This window comes from Lutra lutra, chromosome 12 (assembly GCF_902655055.1).
Source record: "Lutra lutra chromosome 12, mLutLut1.2, whole genome shotgun sequence".
NCBI lineage: Eukaryota > Metazoa > Chordata > Mammalia > Carnivora > Mustelidae > Lutra > Lutra lutra.
Window position 1 is genome coordinate 73,743,316 of NC_062289.1, and position 14,006 is coordinate 73,757,321.

The window sequence follows — 14,006 nt, forward strand, 5'->3', positions numbered from 1 at the left end:
GCCAACCAGGGCCTTGGGGCACACAGCTGTTGCCGTGGGCAGTTGGGTGGTGGTTGGCAATTTCCATTAGAAGGGTGTGCAAGCATTCTGAGGCTTGGCGGGCCTGGTGTGTGTGGCTGGGGGTTGTAGGGACTAGATTGGGATTTAAGTGGTTTGCATATTTAAAAGAGTGAGGTGGAGATTGCCAAGTTAGATGGGTTTTTAGCTCATTTGAATATTTAATGTGAAGGCTGTGGTTTCTTAGGGCATTTTTCCCCTCTTGGGGCAGAGCCAGCCAGCCCTTCTCTGTTTCCAGAGCACTTTATGTTTGCTCCCTCTGATTATTCCGACCATAGTAGACAGACTAATGGCTCCCAAAGATGACCTCATCCTCATCCCCAGAATATGAATATGTTCCTTTACGTGGCAAAAGAGACTTTGTAGATATGATTTGAGTTAAGGATCCTGTGATAGGAAAATTATCCTGTCTTTTCTGGGTGGGTCCCAGAATGTTTCTGGGGCGGGTGTGTCATCACAATGTTTTCTGAGAGGGACACACACAGAAGGAGTTAGAGTTAGAAGAGAATGGAGTGCGCTGCTTTGAAGAGGGAGGAAGGGGCCACAAGCCAAGGGATACAGGTGGCCATGAGAAGCTGAAAGAAGACAAGGAAATGGGTTCTCCCCACAGAGTCTCTCCTGAAGGGACCAGTCCTTTACACCTTGACTTTCACTAGTGGAAATGATTTCAGACTTCTGAACTATAAAATTATATAAGAACAAATTTATGTTAAGCCACCCAGTTTGTGGTAATTTGTTATAGAGGCCATAGGAAACGAACATACTCATCAATAAGATGTCACTGCTTATTTGGAGCGACCCAGCATCCACTTCTTCCTGACCTCACTCCAGTTCTCTTTTGAGGCCATTCTTTTTCCTTATCCCATGAAGTTAAGGTGGGAAGGGGGAGATGGTAAAACTAAATGTCTGCCTGCCCTCTCAACTATGGAAGCTGAAGGGGGGGGTACCAAGGGGTTCCTTCCCTGGTGGAGCTCTTCCCATTGGCCTCCTACCTGGAGGTGGGCCCAGGACTTTGAAACACGAGCAAATGGAGCTGGGATGGCAATATTGGTGGTAAAAACAATATTGTGCCAATCTGAGCTCTCTGCGCTTCCTGACTTTGGCTTTGAAATTGCCGAGCTTTTATGTCCTTATCTGTAAAGTGGGTGCGTAAGAATACCAGCCTCATGTGGTGTTTGTGAGGATTGAATGGGGGAAGGTCTTTTAAAGTGCCTGGCATGGGATAAGGGATCTATCAATGTTGGCTTCCATCCTTAAAGGTGGGAGGACCACAAAAGTAGCTGGAGGGAGCCATGGAAAATTCTTGAGCAGGGATGTAATATAATCTGTTCAGTTTCTGGGGGGTGTGGGCACACACAAGATGGGCGGATAATTGAGATGCCTTTGACCTAACATTTGGGAAATGCCAGGACTGAGTGGATGGTGGGAGCAGAGGTGAGGGGGTACTTCCCAGTGCCTGAAGAAACTGCCACTCCCTTCTGCAGAAACAGGCATGTTGTTCCATGGTTGACCTACTGCATGCCTGGATAATGGTGCAGTGGGCACCTTTGATTTGTGCCTGTCCTCAGCTGATGCTTCTTGTAGATGACTGCATCGTTATTTTTCTGGGGAATATCTCTCTCTCTCCTCCCACTCACCCTGGACCCCATCCGCTTCCTAGAGGTGCTCAGTATAGCCAGGTTTGGCCAATTTTGCTGTGATTGGCTCAAGTAGGGACTTAAATAATTGCAATGAAAGTCAGCCCTGAGACTGGCTGGAATTATTGGCAAACAGCTCCTTTTTTCCTGGTCAGGTATGAGTTGGGTGCCGCCTAGGATGCTGAAGAGTGCTGTATGAGAAGTCATCAGAAAGGGAAGTGGAGGTGAAAAAGACCAAGCTACAGGTCACTGAGCGCCTGGATCCAGCTATGCCTGAAGGAGCTACCGTCCTGAGACTTTTCAATTTGTTCCTTTTTTTTTTTTTTTTACTCCAGGTTGAATTATTATTATTGTCACTAGTACCTGGAAAAGGTCAAATTAATAAATTCAAACAGTTACAAACTCCGAGAGACCCTTGGAGATTTTTTTCTTTTTTTTTCTAGTAGGGAAAAACATTTGCTGCTGCTGTTTTTCTGCCAACTTCAGGGTTTTCAGAGAGGTTTGGGGCAGAGAATGGAAAGCGAAGATGTGGGAAGTAACAGTCCTTCCAGCCCCAAGGTTGAGTGAACCCTCCCAGCTAATTATACCACAGAGTTTGGGAGCAGAGCCCCTTTCATTAAACTTTTAGGAGTCTTGGAAGGAAAGGGCCCGAATTATACAGTGGAGCCTGGAAAGCCTGGTGCTGCCAGGCGTGCTCAAGGGACATACATCTCTGAAGGCTCACCTCAACCCTGTGAGGTATTTCTGCCCCTCTGCGGTTTGCTGACTTAGAAATCAAGGCACTCTGCTTTGGTCAAGTGACCTGTTAAGGGTTTCCCAGTTTGCAAGAGGTGGAGGCCAGGCTCAAACTGAGATTTCCCCTCTTTAGAGCCCTTGGTTTTAACCAGTACAGAAAACTTATTTGGTCTTGTCATTGATACTCAGTGAATACTCAGTGAGCATTAGGAGCTGTGCTGACACCATCCGGCTTGTTTCCTTGAGTCCTCCCAACATCCCTTAGTTATCAGCCTTCCTGATTAAGGAGAGACAGGCTCCCAGAGACCTGACCTTAATCACGCAAAGGTTAGTGGAGATGTGGTACTCGAACTCAGGTTCTCCCCTGAGTCTGGCTGTCCCAGGGACATGGGCATTCACTGTGCCACTCACTCCTGCGCACGTGCTTGCACACTTTCTTCACGGGGATCTCATCACCTTAGCAGCGTTCTTCCCCCAGCACTTCTTGGGGGTAATTATCTCCTGGCTTAGACCTTCGCCGCAAGGCTGGAGTGACCTGTGAAGAATAGGGGGCAACGCGGGGAAGGTGCCAGGGGCCTGCCCGGGGGTCGTCCGCAGTGCGGCAGGCGGCGGCGCCAAGTCCAGAACGGCGAGCGCTCCAGTTAGGCCGGACGAGTGCGGAGGGGGTGGGCGCGACGCCGGGAACAGCGGCCGGCTCTGGAGGGCGCGAGGCGGGGCGCGCGGGGAAGGGGCGCGGCGAGTGCGCGCTTGCGCGGTTGGGGGGACCCGCGGAGGCGCGCGGGGCGCTGGTGCGGCGAGTGCGCGCGTGCGCGGTTGTGGGGGGGTGCTGTGGGTTGCCGCGGCGGCGCGCGGTACGGCGGGAACATGGCGCGCGGAGCCGGCGCGCGCGCCTAGCTGGCGGGACCGTTAGCTCGAGGCGGACGCGGCCCGGGCCCCGCGGGGATGGAGCAGTCGCCGCCGCCGGCGCCCGAGCCAACCCCGGGGGCGACCCCGGCACGGAATCGTAGGCGGCGGGAGCCAGAGTCGCCGCCGGCGCCGGCGCCGGTGAGTGCGTGAGGGGCGCGGGCCGGGAGACTTTCTTTGTGAAACTCCGTCGGTGCGAGCCGGGCCGGGCCTCGGCGGCTGACGAGCGTCCGCGAGACGGAACCCGCCTCACAGTCCGGGTTCGAGCTGTCCGGCCTCGCGCCGCTCAGCGGCGGGATTCAGTCTGCCGCCTGCCCGGCTCGGTTTCGGATAGAGTGTGTGTACGCGCGCGCGCGCGTGGGGGGGCGGTATACAGTAGGCGCCTAATGCGCACCATGTCTCATCTGTTGCCTTCGCCTCCGCGGGGCGGCGACTCCCCCGCTCTGGACCCACGGGAGAGGTAGATGGCAGCCGCTTGGAGACAGGTGTCGGTACTGCTTTCAGAGACTCAGGTGCAGACAGCCCCAGGTGGAATCAAAAGGAGTAATCTGTCGGTCCGTGGAAGGAATCAAATCTGGCTTTGGCTCAGCACAGAGTGATTTTGGAATGCTTGACATCCACCCCAACTTCGCAGTGTCTTTGGGGTATCGGTCAGGGTGAAGGATGCTGAGCAAAATGGACTTTGGAGGTGTGGCTCTCAGAGGATGAGATGGGATGGCCCTGAGGATTTGGCTCCCAAAACTGCCCAGGCATAGGAATAATCTGTAGCTCTATAAAAAATACTGGCGTCACAGTTCTTCCCAGGGCCACAGACTCAGACTCTCCAAGGCAGAGGAACAGTTTTGAATTTTTAACAAACTCTCAAGTTGTTATGATCAGGCAGATTCGAAAGGCACTATTTTAGAGTAAGGTTCCAGCGATGGGGGACCTGTTCTGTTTAGAGCTCACCATGGCATCCTGGTAGCAGGCGCAGGGCTTGGCACATGGTAGATGGTCATTCAGTATTTGTAGGAAGACTGAATAACTTAGATGGTTTCCAAAATAGAAGCTCTTGAGACATTTTCAGGAGCTTTTGAGATTAGTATCTCTGTCGGATTTACTGTAAAATGTGATTTTTCTCTGGTCCCAACTTAACGTCTGTGACTGTTTATATTGCCATGTTTTCAGTATGTTCTAGGCAAAATCAGAGTACACGTTGCTTAGTATAAACCATCAACCATGTATACCCTAGCTAGGTTAAAATTAATTCTAAAACAAAATCTGAATAAAAAATGCATGCTTCTTTCTTTTCATCATTTGGGAACACTAGGCTTATAGGATTTTGTTCCTTTGAGACAGGTAAATATTTATGTTTTATCAAAGCAAATCTGAATTACTGTTTATTCAGAAAAGTTGGCAATTTGCTTAGACTTGAGTATTTGTAGTTTTTATGTAATATTTTGAAATTGAGATTTATGTTTAGCTCAGAGTCAGTGCTAAAATAGAATTGTTTGAAAGTTATTTGATATTTCAGGGGCTGTTTTTTCATGTTTTTTTGAATTTCAGTAGTTGATTTCATTTCTCTTTTTTTGACTGGAAAAAATGTAAATATATAGAAAGACAAGACTTTAGAAGTTGGGATTGGATCTGAAGAAAAATGGAAGAATTAGATGTTTTATTAGGTGTGTCATTTTTGCAGTTTATATGGATATTTTTGTGGATTTTTAAAAAATTCTTTTTGTTGGGATACAATTGATATACAACATTAGTTTCAGGTCTAGGACATAATGACTTCGTATTTGTATGTATTGCAAAATGATCACTGCAATAAGTCTAGTTAACATCTCTCATCATGCATAGTTAGAATTTCTCATGATGAAAACTTTCAAGATCTACTCTTAACAACTTTCAAATAGACCATTCAGTATTAACTATAGTCACAATGCAGTATGTTACATTTCCATCGCTGTCTTTTTTTAAGTGTCTTAAAAAAGAAAACAAAACAAACCTAGTTTTGTTCACCTACCATAAAATCACCTGTTTCAGTGTACAATTTCATGGTTTATAGTGAATACTCACTATATTCCAACATTACCATTATCTGCTTTTAGAGCATTTTCATCATATTTCAAAGAAATAACATACACATTAGCATTCCTTGTTCACCTTTATCCCAGCTGCTGGTAATGCCTACTTTGTCTCTACAAATTTTACTATTCTGGATGTTTCACGTGTTGTTATCTTACAGTATGTAGTCTGGCTTCTTTCACTTAGCTCAGTGATTTTGTAAGGCTCATCCATGTTGTAGCATGTATAAGGACTTCATTCCTTTTTATTACTGGGTAATATTCCATTGAATGGATATACCACATTTGTTTATCCATTTTTAAGAAAGTATTTATTTATTTATTTGAGAGAGAGAGAGAGAGAGATGGAATAGGAGCAGGGGGAGGGGCAGAGGGACAAGAAGAACCCTCTCTCCCCTCACCGCTGAGTGAGGAGTCCAACACAGGGCTTAACCCTAGGACCCCGAGATCATAACCTGAGCTGCAGTCAGATGCTTAACTGACTGAGCCGCCCAGGTGCCACTTGTGTATCCATTTATTTCTTGATAGACATGTAGGGGTTTTTTTTTTCCCACTTTTTGGTTATTATGAATAATGCTTCTATGAACATTTATGTATAAGTTTTAGTATGGACATATGTTTTAATTTTTCTTGGGCACATCCTAATTGTTGGGTCATATGGTAACTTTTTTAATCTCTTGTGGAGCTGACAGACTGTTCCTAAGGTACTACATTGTTTTACATGCCTACGAACAAAGTATGAGGGTTCCAGTTTCTCTACATCCTTGCCAATACTTTTTTTTTTTAAGTTATTGTCTTTTTTTTTTTTAACTTTAGCCATCCTAGTAGGTATAAAATGGTATCTCATTGCAATTTTGATTTACATTTCCCTGATGACAAATGATGTTGGGGATATTTTTGGTGCTTATTGGCCATTTGTGTATCTTCTTTGGTGAAATGTGTATTAAAATCCTTTGCCTGTATTTTAGGTCCATTTTTTAACTGGGTTATCTGTCTTATATTGAGTTGTAGGAGTTATTTAAAATATTCTGGATACTAAAACCTAGTCAGATATATGATTTACAACTAATTTCTCCTCTATGATGTCTTTTGAAACTTTTTTGATAATGTCTGTTTCAAAAAAAAAAGTTTTGTGATGATGTCCAGTTTATCTGTTTTTTCTTTTGTTGTTCATGCTTTTGGTGTCATGGCTAAGAATCCATTGTGAAGTCCAAGGTCATAAAGATTTATCCCTATGCTTTCTTTTAAGAATTTTCTGTTTTTAGCCCGTATATTTAGGTTGTTGATCCATTTTGAGTTAATTTTTGTATGTGGTGTAAAGTTATGACCCAATTCATTCTTTTGCATGTGGTAATCCAGTTGTCCCAGCAGTATATATTGAAAGGATTGTTTGTGTCCCATTGAATGGTCTTTGTACCCTCTTGAAACCCAGCTGACTATATGTTAGGTTTTATTTTTGGACTCTTAATTCTATCCTCTTGTCTATCCTTATGCCAGTACTACAGTATTTGATTATAGTAGCTCTGTAATAGGTTTTGAAATTAAATATAAGTCCTGTAGCTTTTTTTTTTTCCCCAAGGTGTTTTGGCTTTTTTCAGTCCCTTACATATGGATTTTAGGATCAGATTTTAAGTTTTTGCCAAAAATTAGCTGGATTTTTATAGAGAGTGTGTTCAATCTGTCCTTTCAGTGGTGTTTGGAGTTTTCAGGTCCAAGGCTTGCACTTCTTTCAAGAATTTATTCCTAAGTATCTTATTTTATGTGATGCTATTCTACAAGGAACTGTTTTTAAAAATTTCATATTGCCATTATTTATCACTAGTTCATTGCTAGTCTGTGGAAGAAATATAGTTGAGTTTTGGATGAATCTTTTAATCTCATCATTTAGTGGTAGTCTGTTCAAGTTTCTAGGTTTTGGCTCTGCTACTTATTAGTTGTATGAGTTTTGACAATTTTTTTTTTTTCTTTTAAAGATTTTATTTATTTATTTGAGAGAGAGACAGTGAGAGAGAGCATGAGCGAGGAGAAGGTCAGAGAGAGAAGCAGACTCCCCGTGGAGCTGGGAGCCCGATCGGGACTCGATCCCGGGACTCCAGGATCATGACCTGAGCTGAAGGCAGTCGTCCAACCAACTGAGCCACCCAGGCGTCCCGAGTTTTGACAATTCTTAACTGTTATGCATCTCAGTGTTCTTGTATGTATAATGGGACAGTAATATCCATCCCAAAGAATTGTTAAAGAAAATGTTGATAGATATTAAGAACAACGCCTTACATGTGGTGGGGATTTGATATTTGTTGTTTCTCTTCTTTTACTAAATAACTCCATTTAAAAGCAGACCAGAAAATAAAAAGCAAACAAAACACCAAATCCAAACAAACAAAACCAAAAAACCCCACAAACAAACAAACCTTAAAGCAGAGACAAATCCACCCTCCCTCAAACCCAAAACCCACAAAGAAAAGCCACAAGCAAAAACCTCAAACCTCTTCCTGTATCCATTACTTTTCTGTGATCTAAGACATCCCTGTGAGAGCTTGAGAAACAGTGAAAGTCTCTTACACCACACGAATGTATTGTAAAAGCCCGCTAAATCCAGGTTACTCTATAGGGCATTTGACAGTGCATTCATAAGTATTACTAAAAATAATAGAACTGTGGGGGTGCCTGAAGGGTTCACTCAGTTAAGCATCTGACTCTTGATTTTGGCTCAGGTCATGATCTCAGGGTCCTGAGATTGAGCCCCATGTTAGGCTCCACACTCAATGTGGAGTCTGCTGGAGACTGTCTCTCTCCCTCTGCTGTACCCTCCCCTCAAATAAATAAATTAAAAAAAAAATGTAACTCAAAGCTGTTTGTTTTTACCCCATAATTCTTATTAATGTGCTGTTCTTTTATTAACTAGTCAAAAGCAGAAGCAATACTTTTTCCATTGAATTTGCTAGTTATAATTCTTATTTATTTTGAATGATTGCTTTTAAAAAGAAACTCTGTTAGAGCCAAAACCTGATGTTTAAGCTTAATATTTTACTCTTTCTTTTTAAGACCATCTTTTTTTTTTTAATTTTTAAAATTATTTATTTATTTGACAGAGATCACAAGTAGGCAGAGAGGCAGGCAGAGAGAGAGGAGGAAGCAGGCTCCCTGCTGAGCAGAGAGCCCGATGCGGGGCTCCATCCCAGGACTCTGAGATCATGACCTGAGCCGAAGGCAGCGGCTTAACCCACTGAGCCACCCAGGCGCCCCTCAATATTTTACTCTTATTGTGGTGTTTCTTTAGTAGCCAGAGTAGATTGCTGTTTTATATGGGAAGAAACCAGAGACTCAGTATAATCCAAATTTGATACTTGGAATATAACGTATTCATTGAATGTATATTCACTGTGATCCAAGGAAAATAATTGTTTACCTTGTAAATATTATTTTGACATTAAAAACTTACCCTCAAACTCACAAATATAATTAGTTTTGTAACCCACAATCCCACAGATTGATAACTCACTGATAGGTCTATAAGAAAATTTTAAATCAAAGTTGATCTTTGTTTAAAAAACCCCTTTTAGGGGCGCTGGGTGACTCATTTGGTTAAGCGTCTGCTTTGTGCTCAGGTCTTGATCCTAGGGTCCTGGGATCAAGCCCTGCCTCAGGCTCCTTGCTCAGTGAGGAGCCTGCTTCTCCCTCTGCCTGCCATTCCCTCTGCCTGCTGGTGCTCTCTCTCTGACAAATAGATAAAATCTTAAAAAAACAACAACACCCTTTTATTATGAAAACTGCACATACACATTTTATTTAAAAAACTCACCCCATAACATTATCAATATGGGGATGACTACTATTAATACCTTAATACATATCTTCCTGGAACTTCTTCTGGGCATCGTTTTATCTAACAATACTTATACACACATACACAGATGTACATAGGTATTTTAACTAAGACAAGATAAAAATGCACAAAATGTCTTTAAAAATTGTCTTTAGATATCATTTGCATACAATAAAATTTACAGATTTTATTTTTTATTTTTATTTTTTAAAGATTTATTTATTTATTTATTTGACAGGGAGAGAGAGATCACAGTAGGCAGAGAGGCTGGCAGAGAGGGGGGGAATTATTAATTATTTATATTAGTTATACAATTATTTATTATTAATAATATTTATTATTAATTATTAAGCAATTATATTATTTATCACAATATATCTTATATATTATGTTATTATGATAATTATATTGATATTAATTATTAATAATATTAATATATAATATATTATATATAAATATATAATACATTATATTATATTATTTATTATTATAGTTATTTTAGAGAAAGAGGTAGCATATGAGTAGTGGGGAGGGGCAGAGGGAAAGGGAGAAGCAAACTCCTTGCTGAGGGGGTTAGTGCTATGTGGGGCTTGATCCCAGAACCCTGAGATCATGATCTGAGCTGAAGGCAGACGCTTAACCAACTAAGCCACCTAGGCACCTCTGTCTCAAAATATTCTTTAAAGCTGTATGTAAAAAAATAAAAAAGCTCTGTGTCAAAATCAGTATCAATCCAGGATCAGGTCTTTTTTTTTTTTTTTTTTTTTAAGATTTTATTTATTTATTTTGACAGACAGAGATCACAAGCAGGCAGAGAGGCAGGAAGAGAGAGAGAGGTGGAAGCAGGCTCCCTGCTGAGCAGAGAGCCCGATGTGGGGCTCGATCCCAGGATCCTGGGACCATGACCCGAGCCGAAGGCAGAGGCTTTAACCCACTGAGCCACCCAGGCGCCCCAGATCAGGTCTTAATTAATGTCACGTAAGTCTCTTTTAGTCTTGCCTGATTCCCTTTTTCATGATACTGACTCATTGGAGAGCCCAAAACAGTTGTCCTGAAGAATATCCTATAATCTGGATTTGTCAGGTGGCTTTCATGTGGTATCATCATTTATCTTGTTCCTGTGTTTCCTATAAACTAGGAGCTATATAAAAAGACCCCACAAGGACACTTGGGTGACTCATTTGTTAAGCATCTGCCTTTGGCTCAGGTCATGGTCCCAGAGTCATGATCCCAGAGCCTAAATCGGGCTCCCTGCTCAATGGGAAGCCTGCTTCTCCCTCTCCTACTCCCCCTACTTGTGTTCCATCTCTTGCTGTGCCTCTCTCTGTCAAATAAATAAATAAAATCTTAAAAAAGAAGACTTAATGGATACAAGTTAATATTTTGACTAGATTATACATTGGTAATGTCTATTTAATGCTGTAATATAAGGCTTGTTTTATCATTAGTATTTTCTTACTGTTATTTCCTATGTTCTATATACTGTGTTCTTACTACTCCTTTTTACTAAAGATCAAAAGTGGTATTGGGAGATTAATAAGGCAGTAACAGTAACTAGAGAGTAGAACAGAAAAAGGGGGATGGGGTGCCTGGGTGGCTCAGTGGGTTAAAGCCTCTGCCTTCGGCTCAGGTCATGATCCCAGGGTCCTGGGATTGAGCCAGGCATCGGGCTCTCTGCTCCTTGGGGAGCCTGCTTCCTCCCATCTCTCTCTCTGCCTGCCTCTCTGGCTATCTGTGATCTCTGTCAAATAAATAAATAAAATCTTAAAAAAAAAAAAGAAAAAAAAGAAAAATGGGGACGGAAATAGGTGTGATAGTATAGCTCTAATTGTCCTCATTGTGACCACTACCAAAAATCCCTTTTTTATTTTGTGGCTATATTGCCTCTAAAGGAGGGTATTTCTGTCTGAAGAACATTTATTATTTTATTTTATTTTTTTAATTAAGTAAGCTCTCTGCCCAGTATGGGGCTTCAACACACGACCCTGAGATCAAGCGTCACATGCACTACTGACTGTGTCAGCCAGGTGCCCCTGACTGGCATTATTTTTAATGATTAATAGAGTAAAGGTAACTTACAGCAACTTGAAATGTGATTTGTTGAGATTCTAGTTGACAACTAATTGATGATTTATAATGAGGATGTGTACTATTTTGTGGATAAAGAACAGAATTGATAAGAAATAGTAGGTGATCTAATTAACACAGCAAACCTCACTTTGTATTGTTATTTTGCAAGAGAAAAAAATAGGTTAGTTCTGATTGTTGAGTAAGGGAAGGTGTATTATTTTATGTGGCTTCCCATTCTATTACTATACATTTGGCATTTCCATGCTGTCATTGGCTAAGTTTGCCATAGTGGAAGTTCAAAAATTGCCATGGTAATGTTTCAGCTTACTATAGACTTGGGTCAGCAATTGGTGGAAAAATTTGTTTTTAGTAGTCATTGCACTTATAGAATTGCATAAAGAATATCACTTTGATGAAGATGAAAATTACTAAGATTATTGTTTTAGTGGTGGTAGTCATCATAAAAGAAAAATCAAATTAAACTTGATAGTATATTTTGCCAAATCATGCATATAGAAAGTCATTAGTGCTCATTTTCAGATTACACACAAGAAAAAAATAGTTTTTGAAAGATGAAAAGGGGAAAGTAATGATAGAATAGACTAAAAGAACAATAAGTATTGGAATGTAATCAGCCAAGTAAGTAAAAAGTGAGGGGCGCCTGGGTGGCTCAGTGGGTTAAAGCCTCTGCTTTGGGCTCAGGTCATGATCCCAGGATCCTGGGATCGAGCCCGGCATCAGGCTCTCTGCCCGGTGGGGAGCCTGCTTTCTCCTTTCTCTCTGCCTGCCTCTCTGCCTACTTGTGATCTCTGCCTGTCAAATAAATAAATAAAATCTTTCAAAAAAAAAAAATAAAGTAAAAAGTGAAAATGGTAGGAGAGAAGAAGGTAATGGTTAGATTTAAAAGGCAGACAGTTTAAAAAATATTGTTGGGGGATGCCTGGGTGGCTCAGTCACTTAAGCCGCTGCCTTCAGCTTGGGTCATGATCCCAGGATCCTGGGATCGAGTCCCATGTGGGGCTCCTTGCTCAGCAGGGAGCCTGCTTCTCTCTCTGCCTCTGCCTGCTTGTGCTTTCTCTCTCTCTCTCTCTCTCTGACAAATAAATAAATACATAAAATCTTTAAAAAAAATATTGTTGGGATCTCTGTGTAACTGGGTCACTTTTCTTTTGTGATTGAACTCTTCAGCATCAAGTAAAGCTGGAATGGATTCAGTTCTTTGGGGTTGCAGGTACTTTTTTGGTTATTTTTTTTTAGCGGTTGGACTGAACAGTTTAAGAAATTTAATTTTGAAATAAGAATAAGTCTAGTTTTTTTTTTTTTTTTTAAGGATAAGTCTGGTTTTGATATCCCATGTTCATGGACCAGAAGACTTAACCTTATTCAGATGGCAATATTTCCCTAAGTGGTGTACAGATCAAGTGGATTCCCTATAAAAATCACACGTGCCTTTTTTGCAGAAATCTACAGGCTGATTCTAATATCCATGCGGAAGTGTAGGGTACCCAGAATAGCCAAAGACAATCTTGAAAAAGAACAACAAATTTAGAGGAGTTATACTTCTAATTAAAAAATTGTTTTAAAAATTAATTTATTTTGAGGAAGAGAGAGTGCATGCACGTGTGAGTAGGGAAGAAGAGCAAAGGGAGAGGGAGAGAGAGTCTTATGTAGATTCTGTGCTGAGCACAGAGCCTGATGCGGGGCTCGATCCCATGACCCAGAGATCACGATGTGAGCTGAAACCAATAGTCAGCAGCCCAGCCTACTGCACCATCCAGGCACCCACACTTCCCAGTTTTAAAATCTAAAAAACTACAGTAATCACGTAGGTGTCCTACTGGCATAAGAATAACATAGATCAATGGAATTGAGAGTCCAGAAATAAGCCCTCATATTTATGGTCAATTGATTCTCAACAATGGTGTGAAGACCATTTGGTGCAGGAAAGATGCTATTCTCAAAAAATGGTGCTGGACAACTAGATTTCCACATGCAAAAGAATGAATTTCAACCCTCATCTCTCACCATACACAAAAATGAACTCAGAATGTGTCAAAGACCCAAACATAAGAGCAAGAACAATAAAACACTTATTAGAAAACATAGGAGTGAGCCTTTGTGACTTTGGGTTAGGCAGTGATTTTTATTTAATTAATTTATTTAAACATTTTATTCATTGAAGAACAAGAGAGACATGGAGCAGGGAGAGGGGCAGAAGCAGACTCCCCATTGAGCAGGGAGCCTGATGTGGGGCTTGAACTCATTACCCAGAAATCTAGAGTTGCATGTTCTACCTAATGAGCCAGCGAGATGCCCCATAGGTAGGTATTTCTTAAATACCCAAAACACAAGTAACAAGAGAAAAAGTAGATAAATTGGACTTAATTAAAATTTTGTGTGTTAAAGGACAGCATCAAGAAAGTGAAAAGAGGTCTTCCACAGGAGGCCTGCATGCTGCCCTTAGAACCACTGCCTTGTCTTTAGTGATTCCTGAGAATTCCAGCACATTTTGTGAGTACTCAACACCAATATCAATGGGCAGTGGAAAACAGCCTTTGCCATCATTGCAGTTAAGGGTGTGGGACAAAGGTACGTGATGTTGAGGAAAGCAGACATTGCCCTCACCATGGGATCAGGAGAGTTCCCTGAGGATGAGGTGGAATGTGTGATTACCATTATGCAGAATCCATACCAGTATAAGATCCCAGACTA

The 14,006-nt window shown here is 41.7% G+C and overlaps 1 protein-coding gene across 4 annotated transcripts in view; it reads left to right on the plus strand.

Moving 5' to 3' along the window:
• The first annotated feature begins 3,280 nt into the window (after positions 1–3,280).
• The window catches only part of TTC28 (tetratricopeptide repeat domain 28), a 638,777-nt gene continuing 628,051 nt past the window's right edge, over positions 3,281–14,006 (plus strand). For all 4 annotated transcript variants that reach the window (XM_047697785.1, XM_047697786.1, XM_047697787.1 and 1 more), the window contains exon 1: positions 3,281–3,473. In XM_047697785.1, the coding sequence (XP_047553741.1) occupies positions 3,372–3,473 (102 nt within the window). In that variant the 5' untranslated portion in view covers positions 3,281–3,371. The remainder of the gene's footprint in view (positions 3,474–14,006) is intronic.